General features: G+C 45.6%; 1 protein-coding gene across 2 annotated transcripts; it reads left to right on the top strand.

Moving 5' to 3' along the window:
* The first annotated feature begins 8,568 nt into the window (after positions 1-8,568).
* ARMCX4 (armadillo repeat containing X-linked 4) lies at positions 8,569-19,151 on the top strand. Of its 2 annotated transcripts, none has more exons than XM_058441450.1 (6): positions 8,569-8,717; positions 9,210-9,279; positions 10,446-10,525; positions 10,861-10,944; positions 11,261-11,352; positions 11,697-19,151. In XM_058441450.1, exons 4-6 carry the CDS (start codon positions 10,871-10,873, stop codon positions 18,725-18,727), a joined length of 7,197 nt encoding a protein of 2,398 aa, XP_058297433.1. In that variant the 5' UTR covers positions 8,569-8,717; positions 9,210-9,279; positions 10,446-10,525; positions 10,861-10,870; the 3' UTR covers positions 18,728-19,151. The 2 variants fall into 2 exon arrangements, with proteins under 2 accessions (XP_058297433.1, XP_058297434.1); XM_058441451.1 differs by having other exon boundaries at positions 11,297-11,352.
* Positions 19,152-20,091: the final 940 nt, after the last annotated feature.

Consider the following 20,091-nt stretch of genomic DNA (forward strand, 5'->3'; position numbering starts at 1 on the left):
ACTAGACATTTAGCTCAAGAATATAGAAAAAGAACAGTAAATTGAATCTTAAGGAAGTAGAAGGAAAAATAAAGATAAGAAAAAAAGAAAGAAAAGACAAGAAGAAAAAATCACAATACAAAATCACAATACAATTGACTGATGCAAACTGAAGTTATTTGAGAAAATTTTTTTGGCAATTCTGATCAAAGGAAAAAGAGACAATAAACAACATTGGGAATTATAATTATGGATATAAAAGGCAATAGGAAAAATATAAGAAAATACAAGTCAGAATTTTATAACACTCAAATTGAAATTTCAGACAAAATGGATCATATATTAAGAAAATACAACTAATCAAAACTGGCTCAAGAAGTAGAAAACTTGAATAGAACAATAAAGAGATAAAAATTTTACTTCAGGCCGGGCATGGTGGCTCACGCCTGTAAACCCAGCACTTTGGGAGGCCGAGGCTGGTGGATCACTTGAGGTCAAGAGTTTGAGGCCAGCCTGGCCAACATGGTGAAACCTCATCTCTACTAAAAATACAAAAATTAGCCCGACATGGTGGCATGCACCTGTAGTCCCAGCTACTCGGGTAGCCGAGGCATGAAAATCACTTGAACGGAGGTTGCAGTGAGCCAAAATCATGCCATTGTACTCCAGCCTGGGTGACAGGGCGAGACTCCGTCTCAAAAAAAAACAAAAAAACAAAAAAACAAAAAAAAACTTACTGCTTAAAAACAAACGACAAAAGGAAAGAAAGACAATTACCGTGCTCAGACTATTATTTTTAGAAAAGTTCTTCCCCAAGCCTTTAAGGAATGGAAAAATTCTCTTGTCATATAAACTAATTCCAGAACACAGAAAACTTCCTAACGCATTTCATAAGGCTAGTATAATTATATTATAATACCAAAAACTGAAAAAGGATGGTACACAGAAAAAGAAAACTATAAATTGATCTCATCTACAAAAATGTAAAACCAGATATTAGCAAATTGAAATCCAGCAGTTTATTAAAAAAAAATTGTCACTACTGTGTGAGGTTTATTGCAAGAATTCAAAGGTGGTCCAATATTTAAACATTTTTATTGTAATCTACTATATTAAAATCATTAAAATATGATTATCTCAATAGGAACCATAAAATTTTTTGTTGAAATTAAACATCCATTCCTGATAACAAGTCCTGGCATTCTAGGAATAGAAGTTTCCTTAACTTGGCAAAGGATTTGTGTAGGAGATGCATAGAAATATTGTACTTAATGATGAAACATTAAAAGCATTCCTGTTATATTCAGGAGCTAGACTCTGACTATAAGGATGTCTGTTATCACCTTTACTATTCAACATTACTCTGGACTTCTTGTTATGTATAATAAGATGAAAAGATAACAAGAATAGTATAAAACATCAGAAAGGAAAAATATTAAACTGTCATTTACAGACAATATAAATGTCTTTTGAGAAAATCACAGAAAATCAACTGACAAACTTTTATAACTAATAATACAAATTAATTAGGGTGGCCTGATACAAGGTCAACATTCAGAAATTGTAGCTTTGCTTTGCACCAGCAATACACAAATGGAAAATGGATAAGAAGCTTCTATGTTAGAATAGAGGGAAGATACCATTTCACCGGATCTCTCCTAATATTTAACAAAATGCAGAAAAAACAAAACGGCAGAAGAGTGGAGATGATCATCAGCAACCAAAGAAAGGGGCACATTCCAATGACATAAACTTCAAAATATCTCAGCCAAGTAAAGAAACAGGAGATTCCAGAACTGGGCATTGTGGTGCAGTGTAACCAGGCTCTTCCATTCCTCAGAAGCCATATAAGATACAGCAAGCACAAGACAAAGAATCTAAACAAGAAAAAAGCATACCACAAAGAACAGAAGGAAATTTCCAAGTACTTTAAGCTATAGAACAACTTAATAAGAATATGAACTTAATAAAACAAGAATACACGGATGAGATGTGAAAACAGCAGAATTAGGTAAAAAGGAAGATTGCAAACTAAAGAACCCATTAGGACAAAACAACATTATAGAATAAATTATAAATAGAGTGAAATAGAAACATGTGGCTAAAAGTTGAATTATGGACAGAGGAAGGGCTTCAGATAATTACATTGACGGGAAATGAAAAAGAAGAAATTAAAGGAAATAACTCTATGTACTATATATGTATATACATACACACACATATATCTATATTCTTAGGAAAGAATAAAATGTTTAGATCTAAAGAGCGTAACATGTCCTGGGAAGTTTGATTGTCATTTGAAAGTTTGTTATTTCACAGTGCTAGAATCTGAGATGATATTTTATCTTATTCTGTGTACTTTATTGCATTGCATTGCTTCTTTATAATGAGCATGCATCATTTTTATAAAAATAGTGAAATCACTTTTCTAAAAAATGTAGAGAGAATATATTGTACAAAAAGCCACATTCACAATATTAACAAAAACTATGAAATATTGGGGAATACAGCTAATAAGAAATGTATAAAATCTATAAAGAAAACCACACACACACACACACACACACACACACACACACGAAAAATGACAATTTTCCTGAAGAGCACAAAAGAGGATGTGAATAAATTTTAAAAATACTACATTACCCTGGGTGAAAATAGTTTATTACTAAGATTTTAATTATTCCTTAAGTTGATCTATAAATTCTTTTTTTTTTTTTTTTGAGACGGAGTCTTAATCTGTTGCCCAGGCTGGAGTGCAGTGGCACAGTCTGGGCTAACTGCAACCTCCACCTCCAGGGTTCAAGTGATTTTCATGCCTCAGCCTCCCGAGTAGCTTGGACTACAGGTGTGCGCCACCACTCCTGGCTAATTTTTGTATTTTTAGTAAAGACGAGGTTTCACCATGTTGGCCAGGCTGGTCTTGAACTCCTGACCTCAAGTGATCCACCTGCCGTGACCTCCTAAAGTGCTGGGATTACAGGCATGACCCACCACACCCAGCTTAATCTATAAATTGGATGCAATCCTAATGAAAAGTCCAACAAGATTTTTTAAAAATGAAACTTGGAACTTCACTTGAAATGCCCAAGGATATCCAAAAATAGTTGGAAAAAGCAGGGCAATGAAGGATTTGTCTTCCCCGACACCAAAACTTGCTACAAAACGACACCATGTAAAAGTGTGATATTGAGGCAGTTTATAACTATATATCTATATATTATCAGTGAAACAGAAAAGTCAATCGATGAAACAGATCTGAGTATAAATGAGAATTTAACATATGGTTAAGTTAGCTCTTTAAATTTATTGGGGAATAATGGACTATTATATGAATGGTACTAGGGTTTGGAGACACACACACACACACACACACACATATATATATGTGCAATGACCCAGAAGCCATACAAGAAAAAGTTAATGTTTTGACCACATCATAATGTAAAAATTCTGGAGTTAGGTGCCATGGCTCCAGAATCCAAAGTGCTGGGATTATAGCCCTGGCTCATGCCTGTAATCCCAGCACTTTGGGAGGTCTGGGTGGGAGGATCTTTTGAGACCAGGAGTTTGAGACCAGCCTGGGGAATATAGTGAGACCCTGTCTCTACAAAAAATAAAAATTAGCTGGGCGTGGTGCCACGCATTTGTAGTCCTAGCTACTCAAGAGACTGAGGCAGGAAGATCGCTTAAGCCCAGGGGTTCAAGGCTGCAGTGAGCTATGATCACGCCACTGCAGTCCAGCCTGGGCGACACAGTGAAACCCTGTCTAAAAAAGTAAAAATTCTGAATATCAAAAATACCATAAAATTAAGATGTTAGAGATAGATTGAGAAAATATATGTACAACCTATGTAATAGAAAAATAACGAATATACAGAAATGTGTAAAGAACTACAAACCAGTGAGAAAAATACAGCTGAAGAGGAAAATACTCGAAGGATGTTAACTAATACTCAGAGAAGAAATGCAAATGGATATTAAGCATGTGAAATTATGCTCAAGATAATAAATAGTTAGGAAAATGTGAATTAAAAGGACAATCTTGGCCAGGTGCAGTAGCTCACACCTGTGTGATCCCAGCATTTTGGGAGGCCAAGGCGGGTGGATTGCTTGAGCTCAGGAGTTTGAAAACAACCTGGGCAACATGGCAAAAATCCGCCTACACCAAAAGTACAAAAATTAGCTGGGCGTGATGGCACGTGCCTGTAGTCCCAGCTACTGGGGAAGCTGAGGTGGGAGGATCACCTGAGCTCAGGAAGGTAGAGGCTGCAGTGAGCTGTGATTACATCACTGCACTCCAGCCTGGGCAACAGAGTGAGAACCTATCTCAAAACAAAACGAAAAAAGGACAATCTTTTGTTGACTCTTATATTGGCAATAATTACTAATACAGACGGTCCCCAATTTATGACAATTCAACCTATGATTTTTTTACTTTAATTGATGGTGCAAAAGCAATACACATTCAGTAAAATCTGTACTTCAAGTACTCATACAACCATCCTGCTTTTCTTTCAATATAGTATTCAATAAATTATGTGAGATATTCAACACTTTATTATAAAATAGGCTTTGCATTAGATGATTTTGCCGAACTATCAGCTAGTGTGAGTGTTCCGAGAATTTTTAAGGTAGGCTAGGCTATGATGTTTGGTAGGTTGGATGTATTAAATGCATTTTAGATTTATGGTACTTTCAACCTATGAGTTTATTTGGACATCACCCCATTATAAGTTGAGAAACATTTGTACACAGTGTGCATGAGGGTGTAGGGAAATAGATCCTGTCTTATGTTTGATGGGGGTATAGATTGGGCAAGCCTTTTTGGAGGACAGTTTGGTGGTATATCCAATAACTATATAAAATCCCACATCCTTCTTTTGGCAATATCAAATGTATAAAATCTCATACATTTAAGCAAATAATTATATTTATAGTAGAATATCCTAAAGAAATTCTTCTACCTGTTGGCAAAGCTGTATGTGCTAGATTGTTCATTGTAACCTTGCTTTATTAGCTCCAGATCCAGAACTCATAATATGCAGCAGTTAAAAAGAATGAAGCAGCTTTAAATGTACTGGTATGTAGAGCTCTTTGAGACATAATTTTAAATGAAAAAAAAAGCAAGTTGCAAAACAGTATGTTAATTATGATCCTGGCCAGGCCTGGTGGCTCACACCTGTAATCCCAGCACTTTGAGAGGCCCAGGTGGTTGGATCACTTGAGGCCAGGAGTTCGAGACCAGCCTGGCCAACATGGTGAAACCCAGTCTCTACTAAGAATACAAACATCAGCTGGACATGGTGGTGCGCACCTGTAATCCCAGCTACTAGGGAGGCTGAGGCATGAGAATCGCTTGAACCTGAGAGGTGGAGGTTGCAGTGAGCCAAGATCGCACCACTGCACTCCAGCCTGAGTAAAAGAGCAAGACTCCATATATAAAAAGATCTCATTTATATATTTTAATAAGACATGTATGTGTATATCATGTATACAAAAGGTTAACACACCAAACTTAAAATGGAGAGGTAACTGTGATTTGGGTGAGGACAGGGGAGTTAAAGTGGTACTAGTGCTTTTTCTGGGTTTGAATTTTCTTTTCTTTTCTTTTCAGAGACAGGGTTTCATGCCATTGCCGGTCTGGAGAGCAGTGGTGCAATCATAGTTCACTGTAACCTTGAATTCCTGAGCTCAAACAATCCTCTTGCCAAGTAGCCTCCCAAGTAGCTAGGACCACAGGCATGCACCACCAAGCCCAGCTATTTTTTTTTTTTTAATAGACAGGGTTTCCCTATGTCGGGAAACCTATGTAGGGTGGTCTCAAACTCTTGGCCTCAAGTAATGCTCTTGCCTCAGACTCCCAAAGTATTGGGATTATAGGCGTAAGCCATCACACTTGGCCTTGGGTTTGAATTTTATACTAGAATTGTACTCTTGTGGAATTTGTATGTAAAATAAACAGCAAATAATAAAACACCCCAATTATCTTTCCACTGGGATACACAGACCTAACTCCATCAGCCACATTGTGTAAATATAACATGAGTTATTTAATCTCTCCCCTATCAATAGCCATTTTATGTTGCGTCAGGTTTATTTATTTATTTATTTATTTTTTGACAAAGTCTCATTCTGTCACCCAGGCTGGAGTGCAGTGGCGTGATCTCGGCTCACTGCAACCTCCATCCCCTGGATTCAAGCGATTCTCCTGACTCAGCCTTCCGAGTAGCTGGGGTTATAAGCACCTGCCACCGTGCCTGGCTAATTTTTGTATTTTTAGTAGAGATGGGGTTTCACCATTTTGGCCAGGCTGGTCTTGAACTCCTGACCTCGTGATTCACCTGCTTTGGCCTCCCAAAGTGCTGGGATTACAGGTGTGAGCCACTGCACCTGGCTGCGTCAGTTTTTTTAAACCTTACAAGCACTGCAAAAAAAAAAAAAAAATTCTAGTATATATATCTTTGTGAAACTGTGTAGGTATATAGGTTGGCTAAATTCCAAAGAATAGAATTATTGGGTTAAATAATTTGTGAAATATTATAGTTATCATTTAATAGAGTTTGCCAAATTGCCCTATATAAAAAGGTTGCATCAATATCTGCCTCCAACAGAGTGGAGGAGTGTCCATTTCCTGACAAGCCAGTCAACAATGTTATCAAGTTTCTAAACTTTGAGAAAATCATGCTTGAAACATGGTAAGGCATAGTTGCTTTGATTTGCATTTCTTTGAGCATCTTTTCATATGTTTATTAGTAATCTGTATTTCTTTTCTGTGAACAAATATGTTCATGTCTTTTGGCATATTTTCTGTTGGGTTGTTGATCATTTTACTAATGATCTGTAAGAGCTTTTAGATTATTACAAGTCAGCCTTTTGACAGTCAATGTTTATGGTTTTTTTTCTTACTTTACCAAAGTTTAAAAATTTTTATGCAATTAATTTATCAATATTTTCCTTTGGTGGAGAAAGTAAGTTTGTCACTGGCAATTGAGTTCTGAAAAGCCATTAGTAAGATTGTAAGACACTAGGACTTCCTTTCTTGGCCCCTGAAAGGACCTCCTCCACACAGGGGCCCCTCACAGTGGAGCCCCTCCCTCTGGGGTGTCATATTTCAATGTTCTAAGAAAGAGGCTGCCTGGAGGGTCTATATTTGGAGTATGACTCCTCAGTGGGGACAGGTGGATGCATGGGGACTAACTTCTGCATGCTTGGTCCCTGAGTTTTGGGATTATTCTGAGGGGCTTGTATGGGAGGTGCAGTGAAGTTGTAACACAAGGCAGGACATGAAAAAACTTCTTTTTCTTGGCCATTGCTTGGGATCCTGTACATTGCCCTTCCACTTGTGAGGGAAAAAAAATGACACGGACATCAGGTGTGTTGCAGTGATTCACAGTCATCCAAAGACCCTCACCACCATCTCCACTGGAAAATATTGAACACTCGCCACTGCTAGGGTAATGTGTAGTACATGAATGGCAGACACTGGCGAGATCTCAAGTGTTATGATGGATGAAAATTCCACCTGTTAAGCCTCCTTTCCATCCAAGCTCTAGCAGTTGGTCGTTCCATGGGTGTGGTGAGGCTGATCTGATTACACACTTATGTAAAATCCAAATAAAGCCCCTTGAATGGAAAACAGGTTAATTTGGGAAGTCACTAGTAAAGCAGGTTAATTTGGTAAGTCACTAGTAAAGCACTAGGCTCATCAGGAGTTGGATCTTAAATATATCCTCTAGGAGTCTTCTCTGAAGAAGGTCTTAGACACCTGAAAAAAGACGCTGAGTTCAGCCAAAACCTCAAAAGTTACAAATCCCCTGTGTAAAATTGTCAAGATTAGAAAACGAAAGGTTTTTCCAAAGATTAACTTATAGATCATATTGAAAACGTGCTGGTTTTGTTTAGGACAATTTTGTATTTAAAATGTCAAGAATTACTAGTCAGTTTTGAAAACTGTAAAATAGTTTACAGTAACTATAAGACATTTTAAATTGTGGCACAAAATAATGTAAACCAAAGAATGAGTCTTTTGTTATTTTTACACCCTGAATATTTTTTGTGTCAAATGAAAATGGCTATACTGTATTTTCTGATTACAAAATTAGAAAAGAATGTCATATTAAAAGAAAAAAAAAGGAACACAAAAAAGAAAATTAAAGCTCTACTTGCACCTTCTGCTTTCCTTCCTGATACCCCCTTCCACAGCCCATTTGGTGCAAGCATTGTACTTAGAGAGGGCAGGTCATGTAGAGGGCGGGTGGGGAGTGCTGGTCTTATAGCCTAAGAGAGAAAGAAATGATTACTCAAAGAAGAAACATAAAAGGCCACAGCCAAGGGCCGGGAGTGGGTAGGGGGATGCAGACCCTCCCCTGTAACTGAAGATGGGTAAACTCCAACCACAAGGCGATGATGCCACTTGCGGGCCCTCAGATTGGAGAGGACGGAGATGAGTGACAACGGCGTGCGCACTGGGGCAGCGAGCACAGACCAGAGAAGGGGGATGTCTGTGCGTGCGGAGTGGAGGAGGGGGGAGTTCCTGGTGACTGGCCGCCGGCCCTTGGTGGGTGGTAGGGGGTGGTGGGGAGGAGGGCGAGCTCGGCGGTGACGCGCGGTCCTCACGTGACCCGGAGCTGCAGAGCTACGCAGCCTTCGGTGCAGTCGTCACTCGCATCTGGCTACCAGCTCCCCGCTGCCCTGCGCTCGGCGGGCTGGCATCGGGCCCGGGGAAAGCGGAGCAGGTAAGGGCCCCGGGGCCCGCGCGCCCTGGCCAGGCCGGCAGAAGCTCACTGACCCCGGCAGCGGTTACGGGGCTTGAGGGGGCGGTGGTCTATGCTGCCTCAAGTACAAGGAGCCTTTGCCTCTGATTCTCTCTAGCCCCCTTGCCCCCGCCTACATCTGTGTAGGCGAACCGTGGGCTTTGATTTGTGGGGAGATTGTCTCCGCCAGAGGGAAATACAGAGATTGAGATGCCCATTGCACTAATCACTGGCCACACATGCCCGCTCGCTTCGTGCTCAATTTAGTGGAAGGGATGCGCCGCGGTGGCGTTTGCAGAGAAAATGGTGGGCCTTAGAGACTGGACGGTGGGGTTGGTAAGGGTGGTGTCTCAGACTGTGGGGAGGGACGTTTGATAACCAGGTTCCTGAACCCGGAAAGGCGAGTATTGGGATCTATGTCCTGGGCTCTAGACCAACACTAAGTGGTTTTACTCTCTCCTGTCTGTCGGACAGTAGTTCGGTGTGGCACTGTTTGCGGCGACAAGAAAGGAAGGAGAGGAGAAAACTGCACTGGATCAAGGAGGTTAGTGTGAGTACAGGCACTATCTAAACCATTGGAGTTCTATATAAATTCTATGACAGGAACTTAGGTGCCGCTGTCTGATTGGGATGTGGGGTGGGGCTAACTTGGGGACTTTCCCTAAACTGCATTTTACTTACCAAGCTTAGGACTTTTAAATTGTGTGTTGAAGACCAATAAAGACAGCAAACTTTTCTACAGATGCTTTTATTTGCATTTCAGGTAATATTGAGAAAAAGATAAATTGTATTAAAGAATATTACTTTTTTTTTAGATAGCCTTTGGCGGGGAAGGATAGTGATTTTGTAGAAGCAAAAGGCTTCCCCTATAGCTTTTCTCTTCTGCTGGAGACTCTTAGAGATAGGTTGAAAGGGACGTGGACAGCAGTAGGTTGTGGTTCTAGAGTATGGGATCTGGGGGCTCCCATCTCTCCTGCCATCCTTCAGTTTTCCAGATCCCTCTGCCTACCTGACCATCTTGGTGAAGGAAATGGTGGGCTTTTGGGGAAATCCCTAGAACCCTACAGGTGGTTTTAAAATAATTTGCCTTGTCGGGCCCAGTGGCTCTTGCCTGTAATCCCAGCACTTTGAGAGGCCCAAGCAAGAGGATCACTTGAGCTCAGGTGTTCAAGACCAGCCTGGGCAACATAGCGAGACTTCGTCTCTACATATAATTTAAAAATTAGCTGGGCATGTTGGCACAGTCTGTAGTTCCTGCTACTCGGGAGTCTGAGGTGGGATGACCTTTTGAGCCTGGGAGGTCGAGACTGCAGTGAGCCATGATCGTGCCACTGCACTCCAGCCTGGGTGACAGAGTGGGGCCCTGTCTCAAAATAAATAAAAAATAAAATAAAATAAAATAATGTGCCTCTGTCTGTTGCCTTTTACTTTTCCTGCCTCCCTTTTCCATCCTTCCCATTTCAGTGCTGGGGAAGCCCCAGGCTTTTTTTTTTTTTTTTTTTTTTTTTTTCTGCCAGCAAATGGGTCTTTAAATCCAGGCAGGCAGGTACAGGGACCTATGTCTTAGATGGTAAGTGTCACAAGTACTTAACGTCCACTCTCTTCTTTTTCTCCATCTCCAGGCAGGCAGGTACAGGGGTGTGTTTTTCCGATCTTCAGTGTCACAAGTACTTAACGTCCACTCTCTTCTTTTTCTCCATCTGTTCCAAGGTCTTCCCATAGGCCTGCAGTAGGGCTGTTTACCATTGGAAGCAAGGGAAAGAGGAGGAGACCAATCTAGAAGCATGGAGGTTGGTGTGAAGTGGGGGTAGTCTCTGGAGATGACAAGAGAGGGTGGGCATAGGAGGTGGGTGAGATTTAAGAGGGTCTCAGTGGAGTGCTGGATTGCCACAGTGCTGCCATGCCTCCTATGGATTTCAGTGCAGGAAATGATAGGAATATGGGGGTAAGGGTGGGCTGGAGTATGACTGGGGGAAGACTTGATGGAGGGACCATGAGATGGTACACATTAGTATATTGAACCTGGGCTCTGGCGAGGCAGACATTGGGGTCAGGGATCAGGGTGCTTGTCTGTTCTACCAGGGACTCGGTTTCCATTACCTACTCTTTGTTTACTTGTCCATAGATCTGCCTGCATGTCTGCTGCAGGGCTTAAGATCACTGGAAGCAAAGAAACAAAGAGGAGATTGCTCCTGATCAGTATAGACTGGTAAGAGTGTGGGGACTTCCTGGGTGGACCTCTAGAGTGGGTTGGTGGAGACCAGTGTGCATCCAGTAAGGACCAGTAACCAGTCTGGAGGATGAGGATCCTCAGTCTCTCCTTTTCCAGCCACCTTTCCCACCATCCCTGTCGTTTACTCCATACCCTCACCTTAATTCTGGTACAGGGAAAAGACTGTGATAGTGTCTTGGGGAGTGGGGTGGACTGAGAAGCGTAGAAAGGTAGTTTGCTAATAATATGCCTGTCCCATCAAGAACAAACTGTCTACTCCCATCTGCCCCTCCATCTGTCTGTCTGTCTCTAGGTCCAGAGATCTCATGAATTTACATATCTACTTTAGGGTGTATTGCCAAGAGAAGCAAGAGGAGAGGAGGGAACTGTCTCGGATCATTACAGGTTGGTATGAGGGTGGGGCCCTGTAGACAGGTGACCAGAGTAGGTCCAGTAGAAATCAAAGTCTGGGGCTTCTTGGTTGCTCCCATTTATCGTCAGACCTCCTACCATCCTTTCCACTGTTCATTTGGTGTATGGAAATGTGTATAGAAGTATCTTGGATGAAAATTACTGGGCACTGGGGAAGGTGGAGAGAGGATGAAATAAGAGGAATGGAGAGGCTGCTAATCATCCTCTCTTCCACCAAGCACATGGTTCTACCCTTTTCTGTTCCTCTGTGTATCTATCTGTATGATGCAACAAAATCAGAAGAGAAATTTTAGTCTATTTCCTTCTTCCACTTCTAGGTCCACCTCCGGAGGCAGCTGTAGTGGCCTTTGAGTGGCTGAAGACCAGCACCCTCACAGGCCTACACCCACAACTACCACTCTCTTTACCCCAGCCCAAGTGTGCTCTACCATACCTTGTTCGTGCTTTCAGCAGGGGTGATTACATGGGCCGCATTCAGGAAGTGGGCTGGGTGACTGCAGGACTGGTGATCTGGGCTGGCACCTGCTACTACATTTACAAATTTACCAAGGGAAGAGCCCAGAGTGTGAGGACACTTGCCAGAAATGGATCCACAGTTAAGATGGAGACTGTGGTTGGGGTACAGAGCCAGACCTTGGCCATAAGTGAAGCAGAGATTAAGACTAAACCCCAAGCCGAGATTGGAGCAGAAATTGGAGCAAGAAGTGGGCCTGGGGCTGAAGTAGAGACCAAGGCCACTGCTATAGCCATACACAGAGCCAACTCTCAGGCCAAGGCAATGGTTGGGGCAGAGCCAGAGATTCAATCTGAGTCCAAAGTGGTGGCTGGAACACTGGTCATGACAGAGGTCAAGGCCAAAGCCAGGGAAGTGGCCATGAAAGAAGCAGTGACCCAAACTGACGCTGAGGCTGGCAAAATAGTTAAGAAAGAAGCAGTGACGCAGACCAAGGCTAAAGCTTGGGCAGTGGTTGCCAAGACAGAGGCCAAGAGAGAAGCAATGACCCAGACCAAAGCTGAAACTCATATATTGGCTGAAAAAGAGACAGAGATTAACAGAGTAATGGTTACACAGAGCGAGACCTTGGCAGTACCCAGGGAAGTGGCCAAGATGGGGGCCACGAACAAGACTGGAATTGTGGATGAAACCAAGACAAGAGCTCTGGAAGAGACTGTGAGTGTGGCTAAGACTCAGTCTGAGGCCAGGCCTGGTGCCACAGTTGATGCTAGGGGAAATCCCAATGGCATGTCCAGGGAGGTGGCTGGAGTGGACATGAAGTCCTGTGCACAGTCTCAGGCTGTGGCCAAGATCCAGGGTGATGACATGCCTGGTACTGGGGTTGAGGACGTGGGGAATTGTAAAACCATGTCTAGGGCAGAGTCTGGGGCAGACACGAGGGCTTCTGCTAAGCCTCAAATTGTTGCCAAAACCCAGACCGAGGCCATTCCTGGGGCAAAGGTTGATGCCGGGGGTAACACCAATGCCATGTGTAGGGTGGGGGCAGGGGCAGATGTGAGAGCTTGTATACAACCTCAGACTGTGGCCAGGAAACAGGCTGAGGTGACGTCTGGTGCCAGGGTTGATGGTAGGGGAAATACCAATGTCATATCTAAGGCAATAACTGGAGCTGACATGAGAGCTGCTGCTCAGCCTCAAGCTGTTGCCAGTACTCATGCCGAGGCCATGTCTGATGCCAAGGTTAAGAACAGAGGCAATCCCAATGCCATGACTAAAGCAGGGGCCAGGGCAAACTTGAGGGCCAATTCCCAGGTTGAGGCCTTGCCTGATGCCAGGGATAAGAGCAGAGGCAATCCCAATGTTATGGCTAAGGTGGGGGATGGGACAGACATGTTGTCCTGTACACAGCCTCAGCTTGTGGCCAGTGTTCAGGCTGATACCTTGTCTGATGGCAGAATTAAGGTCAAGGGCAATGTCAATACCATGCCTAAGGAAGGAGCTGGGGTGGATATGAAGGCTCAAGGTATGGCCCAGAGCCAGGGTGAAGCCTTACCTAATACTAGAGGTAAGGCTAGGGGCAAAGCCAAAGCCAAGTGTAAGACAGGGGCTGGGATGGACATGAAAACCTGTACACAACCTCAGGCTGGGGTCAAGACCCCAGCTGAGGCCTTGCTTGATTCCAGGGTTGATAGTAGGGGCAATCCTAATGCCACTTCTAAAGCCGGGACTAAGGCAGACCAGAGGGCCTGTGGTCAGCCCCTGGTTGTGGCCAATCCCCAAGGTGAGGTCTTGCCTGGTGCCAAGAATAAAGTCAAGGGCAATCCCCATGCTGTGCTTAAGGTGGGGGCTGGAGAAGGTACAACAGACTCTGCCCAGCCTGAGGCAGTGGTCAGTTTCCAGGGTGAGGCCTTGCTTGGTACCAAGAATAAAGTTAAGGGTAATCCCAATGTTGTGCTTAAGGCAGAAGTTGGGGCAGGTGCAGTGGGCACTGCCCAGCTTCAGATTGTGGCCAGTTCCAAGGGTGAGGCCTTGCTTGATTCTAAGAATAAGGTCAAAGGTAATTCCAATGCTGTGTCTAAGGCAGGGGCTGGGACAGATACAACAGGCTCTGTCCAGCCCCAGATTGTGGCCAATTCCCAGGGTGAGGTCTTGCCTGGTGCCAAGAATAAGGTCAGAGGCAATCCCACTACTGTGTCTAATTCAGGGGTTGGGCCATATACAACAGACTCTACCCAGCCCCAGGCTGTGGCCAATTCTCAGGGTGAGATCTTGCCTGGTGCCAAAAATAAGGTCAAGGCCAATCTTAATGTTCTGTCTAAGGCAGAAGCTGGGATGGGTGCAACAGGCTCTGTCCAGCCCCAGGCTGTGGCTAATTCCCATTGTGAGACCTTGCCTGGTGCCAAGAATAAGGTCAGGGGAAATTGGAATGCTGTGTCTAAGGCAGGGGCTGGGATGGATATAAGGGGCTCTGCCCAGCCCCAGGCTGTGGCCAATTCCCAGGGTGAAGTCTTGCCTGGTGCCAAGAATAAGGTCAAGGGCAATCCCAATGTCGTGTCTAAGGCAGGGGCCAGAGAAGATACAATGGGCTCTGCCCAGCCTCAGGTTGTGGCCAACTCCCAGCGTGAGACCTTGCCTGGTGCCAGGAATAAGGTCAAGGGCAATTCCAGTGCTGTTTCTAAGGCAGAGGCTGGGGCAGGCATAATGGGCTCTGTCCAGGTCCAGGTTGTGGCCAGTTCTCGGGGTGAGGTCTTGCCTGGGGCCAAAAATAAGGTCAGGGGCAATTCCAATGCTGTGCCTAAGGCAGAGGCTGGGGCAGATACAGTGGGCTCTGCCCAGCCCCAAGCTGTTGCTAATTCCCAGAGTGAGACCTTGCTTGGTGCCAGGAATAAGGTCAAGGGCAATACCAATGCTGTGCCTAAAGCAGGGACTGGGGCAGGTACAAGGCACTCTGCCCAGCCTCAGATTGTGACCGGTTCCCAGGGTGAGACCTTGCCTGGGGCAAGGGACAAGGCTATGCCCAGTTCTGGGGCAGAAGCCACAGCAGAAGATGAGGTCTATGCAAAGCCTGAGACTGAGGCCATGCCCACTTCTGAGAGTGAGGGTGGGTCAGGCACTCAAGCCTGCAGAAAGACTCAGCCTAACATCCATGACTACTACTGGAATGGGATTGGTGTTGAAGATTGGATTGCTGCTGAGCGGTGGATCAAATTTAGGTTTCAGACCATGGATGGAGACTGGGAAAATAGCGTGTCCTGGGCTGATGATGAGAATGAAGCCAGTATTGGGTCTTGGAGTGGGGCTAGTGATAAGGCTGGGATTATTCGGTCTTGGGCTGTGGCTTGTGATGAGACCAGTGTTAAGTCCTGGGCTGGGGCCAGGGCTGAGAATGTGGTTGGTATTGGGACTTGGGCTAGAGCTGGGGAGCAGGCCAGTGGAGGGCTCTGGGCTGGGGGTCAGACTAGTGAGGGGACCTGGGCTGGGGACAAGGCCAGTGGAGGAGCCTGGACTGGGGCTGAGAACCAGGCCAGTGCAGGGTCTTGGGCTCTCACTGGGGATCAGACCATTGGAGACCTTTGGGCTGTGGGTCAGGCCAGTGATGGGTCCTGGCCTGGGGGACAGGCCAGTGGGGTGTCCTGGGTTGGGCAAGAGGCCATTGGAGGGTCTTGGACTGGGGCTGAGAACCAAGCCAGTGGAGGGTCTTGGGCTGGAGCTGGGGCTGGGAATATGAGTAGTGTTTCATACTGGGCTGGGGTTGTGGATCAGGCCGGTGGAGGGTCCTGGGCTGGGACTAGTGATCAATCTGGTGGTGGGTCCAAGCCTAGATTTGAGGATCAAGCCAGTGGAGAAGGGTCCTGGGCTGGGGCTGGTGGCCAGGCTAGTGGAGGGTCAATGTTGGGGCCTGAGGACCAGTCCAGTGGAAGGTCTTGGGCTGACACTGCAGACCAAGCCAGTGGAGGGTCTAGGCTGGGCCATGTAGATCAGTCCAGTGGTGGGGCCTGGGCTGGGACACTTGATCAGTCTGGTGGTGGGTCCAAGCCTAGATTTGAAAATCAGACCACTGAAGAAGGGTCTTGGGCTGGGACTGGTGGCCAGGCTGGTGGAGGGTCCAAGGTGGGGCCTGAAGACCAGTCCAGTGGAAGGTCATGGGCTAACTCTGGGGACCAAATCAGTGGAGGATTCTTAGTTGGGATTGTGGACCAGGCCAATGGAGGGTCCTGGACTGGGGCTGGGCATCCGGCTAGTGTTGGGCCAAAGCCTATATTTGAGGATCAGGCCAGTGGCAGAGGGTCCTGGGCTGATGCCGGGGACCAGGTTGTTGGAGATTCTAGGCTGGGGCTTAGGGACCAGTCTAATGGAGATTCCTGGGCTGGCACTGGGGACCAGGCCAGTGGATGGTTCTGTGTTTGCCCTGGGAGTCAGACGAATGGAGGGTCTTGGGGTGGGGCTAGTGGCCAGGATGTTGGAGGGTCTAGGCCAGGGCCCACGAACCAGTCCAGTTCTGGGTCCTGGGATAGCACTGGGAGTCAGGTCAGTGGAAGCTGCTGGACTGGGGCTGGGGCTATGGATCAGGCTGGTGGTTGTTCCAAACCTGGATTTGAGGATCAGGCCATTGGAGGGGGGTTCTGGCCTGGTGCTGGGGACCAGACTGGTGGAGGCTCCAGGCCAGGGTCTGAGGATCAGTCCAGTGGAATAGGTTCCTGGGGTGTGGCTGGTGGCCAGGTCCTTGGGGGAGCTAGGCCGGGGCCTGCAGACCAGTCCAGTGGTGGGTCCTGGGCTGGCACTGGGAATCAGTCCAGTGGAAGGTCCTGGATTGGGCCTGGGGATCAGGCTGGTGACTGTTCCAAGCCTGAATTTGAGGATCAGGCTTGTGGAGGAGGCTCCTGGGCTGGTGCTGGGAGCCAAGCCAGTGGAGAATCCTGGGCTGGGTCTAGGCCTGGGAATGAGGCCATTGGAGGGTCTAGGATGGGATCTGAGGACCAGGCCACTGGAGGATCCTGGGCTAGATCTGAGGACCAGGCCAGTGGAAGGTTCCAGGTCAGTTTTGAGGTGGAGGCCAACGAAGGATTCTGGTTTGGGCCTGGGGCTGAGGCCGTTATAGGGTCTTGGTGCTGGACAGAGGAAAAAGCTGATATTGTGTCCAGGCCTGATGATAAAGATGAGGCCACTACTACATCCAGATCAGGGGCTGGGGAAGAGGCCATCATTTGTTCTAGGATTGAGGCTGAGAACAAGGCTAGTAGTGGCTCCTGGATTAGATCTGAGGAGGTGGCTTATATGGGCTCCTGTGTAGGGGCTGAGGCTGGGGCTGAGGCTGGGGCTGAGGCTGAGGCTGAGGCTGGGCCTGAGGCTGGGGCTAGGGCTGGGGCTGAGGCTGGGGCTGGGACTGAGGCTGGGGCTAGGGCTGGGGGTGAGGCTGGGGCTGGGGATGGGGCTGAGGCTGAGGCTGAGGCTGAGGCTGAGGCTGGGGCTAGGGCTGAGGCTGAGGCTGGGGCTGGGGCTGAGGCTGGGGCTGGGGCTGGGGCTGGGGCTGAGGCTGGGGCTGGGGCTGAGGCTGAGGCTGGGGCTGGGGTTTGGTTCTGGGATGGAGATGCAACCACTGTAGAGTCTAGGCTTGGGGCTGGGGAAGAGGCTGGTGTAGAGTCCTGGACCTTGGCTAGGGATTTGGGAGAGGATGAGCTAAGTAGAGAGTCCAGCCCTGATATTGAGGAGATCAGTTTAAGGTCTTTGTTTTGGGCTGAGAGTGAGAACAGTAATACGTTCAGATCTAAGAGTGGGAAAGATGCCAATTTTGAGTCTGGAGCTGGGGATAACGCCAGCATCAAGGATAAGTTTGAGGCTGCTGGTGGAGTTGATATAGGGTCTTGGTTCTGTGCTGGTAATGAAAACACAAGTGAGGACAAATCTGCACCTAAGGCTAAAGCCAAAAAGTCATCTGAGTCAAGAGGCACATATCCGTCCATGGTCCCTGGGGCAGGAATGGGGTCATGGGATGGAGCCATGATCTGGTCGGAAACTAAGTTTGCACACCAAAGTGAGGCCAGCTTCCCAGTTGAAGATGAGTCCAGAAAGCAAACCAGGACTGGGGAAAAAACTCGGCCCTGGTCTTGCCGCTGTAAACATGAAGCTAATATGGATCCACGAGATCTTGAAAAACTCATTTGCATGATTGAGATGACTGAAGATCCTTCTGTTCATGAAATAGCCAATAATGCTTTATATAACAGTGCTGATTATCCTTATTCTCATGAAGTTGTTCGTAATGTAGGTGGAATTTCAGTTATCGAAAGCTTGCTGAATAATCCCTACCCCAGTGTTAGGCAGAAGGCTTTAAATGCACTGAATAATATCTCAGTGGCTGCTGAAAACCATAGGAAGGTTAAAACTTACTTAAACCAAGTATGTGAAGACACCGTCACCTATCCCTTGAATTCAAATGTGCAGTTGGCTGGACTAAGGTTGATAAGGCATCTGACTATTACCAGTGAATATCAGCATATGGTTACAAATTATATTTCAGAATTTCTTCGTTTGTTAACGGTGGGAAGTGGAGAAACTAAAGACCATGTTTTGGGAATGCTTTTGAATTTCTCTAAAAATCCATCTATGACAAAAGACTTGCTCATTGCCAATGCACCGACATCACTGATTAACATTTTTAGCAAGAAAGAGACAAAGGAGAATATTCTTAATGCTCTTTCACTATTTGAAAATATAAATTACCATTTTAAAAGAAGAGCAAAAGCATTTACCCAGGACAAATTCAGTAAAAATTCCCTTTATTTCCTATTCCAACGACCTAAAGCATGTGCCAAGAAACTTCGAGCCTTAGCAGCAGAATGCAATGACCCTGAGGTGAAAGAGAGAGTTGAGCTATTAATAAGTAAACTCTGATTGGCTGTATATTCCCAAACAAATTTGAGTAATATTTTGGTTTTGCACTCTGGAAGTAATGCACATTGTAAATTGCATTATAACTTTGAAACTGATGTTACTTATGATGGTCTATAGCTGGACCATTTTATGAACACCAAATGAATTCAAGCTTGTACGAAAAATACACGTGTTGATTTTTATCTTGTCTGGATTGAGATATTTTTAGTATGCTTCATGAGCAGAAACTGAATGGATTCTTCATAAGTAAGGTAATCTTTGGTCCTTTGTGTGGACTTATGTTTATACATTTAAGACTTTATTTTTATGTCATCAATAAAGTTGTGTGTTTTAAGCAGCAGAAAAAAGTCATTGTCCTTGTCCTTGAGTTTATGATCTGTTTGGAAAGGCAAGATATATGGAAACAAAAAGATAGTAGTAAAACTGGGAGCTTCCAATCATGGCCAGATGCCTCCTATCAGTGTTTAGAGGTGGCAGAAACTGCTGCAGGCAACAGTGCTCAAGGAAAGTTTTACAAAGGAGGGGGACCCTTAGGTAAGCTGGGCTTCAAGGATACAAAAGAATCAGAAGGGCACTCAAGATGGAAGGAGTGATGGGAAAAAAGGCATGGAGATGGGAATCCTTCTCCAGAGAGAAATGCTGGCCTGCATGGAGTGCAAAGTGTAGGGAGGGTAGTGACGAGAGAGAGAGAGAGGCAGTAGAAGTGAGTCCTGTTCATGGAGCACCCCTAACTGCTAAATTGGGGTGTCTGAATATTACTGCATCCACCCCTGGGAGACATCAAGGCCTTTTGTGACCAGAGGAATGACAAGATGAAAGGAAAACGATATGGTAGATTTATGTGCAGCAGGAGTCCAAGCTGGGGCGGGGATAGGAGTGGTGACTGGAGATTGGAAAAACAGGAAGCTACCACAAGTTAGTCCAGGCATGAGATAAAAAAGGTGTGAAATTTTACTGGAGGCCATGGGAATGGTAAGGAGACGATGGACGCGAGAGGCCCTTTGAACCAATAAGTGCTGAGATGTATTCTGGAGACATACAGAGAGGACCAATTTTATTTTAGGGTCCTTGGGGCATTTGACAGAAAAATGTCCTCTTGGCCAATTCTGGTGTCCATGTAAGTAAACAGTTACAACTTTGAAATAATAAGAAAGTATACTAGAAGAAAGAAGAAGTTTTAGTGCTTGTATCAGATTTCCTTTATAAGGTTGGTTAAGGTGGGGCCTTTATGGAACCATAGAGTGTTGTTGGGATACACATAGAAGATCTCCCTCTCTCCCACCCCATAGTGAGGGTGAGAGTGTTGGGGGAGGAGCACTCTCAAACTGCTGGTGGGAGTATACACTGGTACAAGGTCCATTGGA

This window comes from Hylobates moloch, unplaced genomic scaffold (assembly GCF_009828535.3).
Source record: "Hylobates moloch isolate HMO894 unplaced genomic scaffold, HMol_V3 SCAFFOLD_7, whole genome shotgun sequence".
Classification (NCBI taxonomy): domain Eukaryota; kingdom Metazoa; phylum Chordata; class Mammalia; order Primates; family Hylobatidae; genus Hylobates; species Hylobates moloch.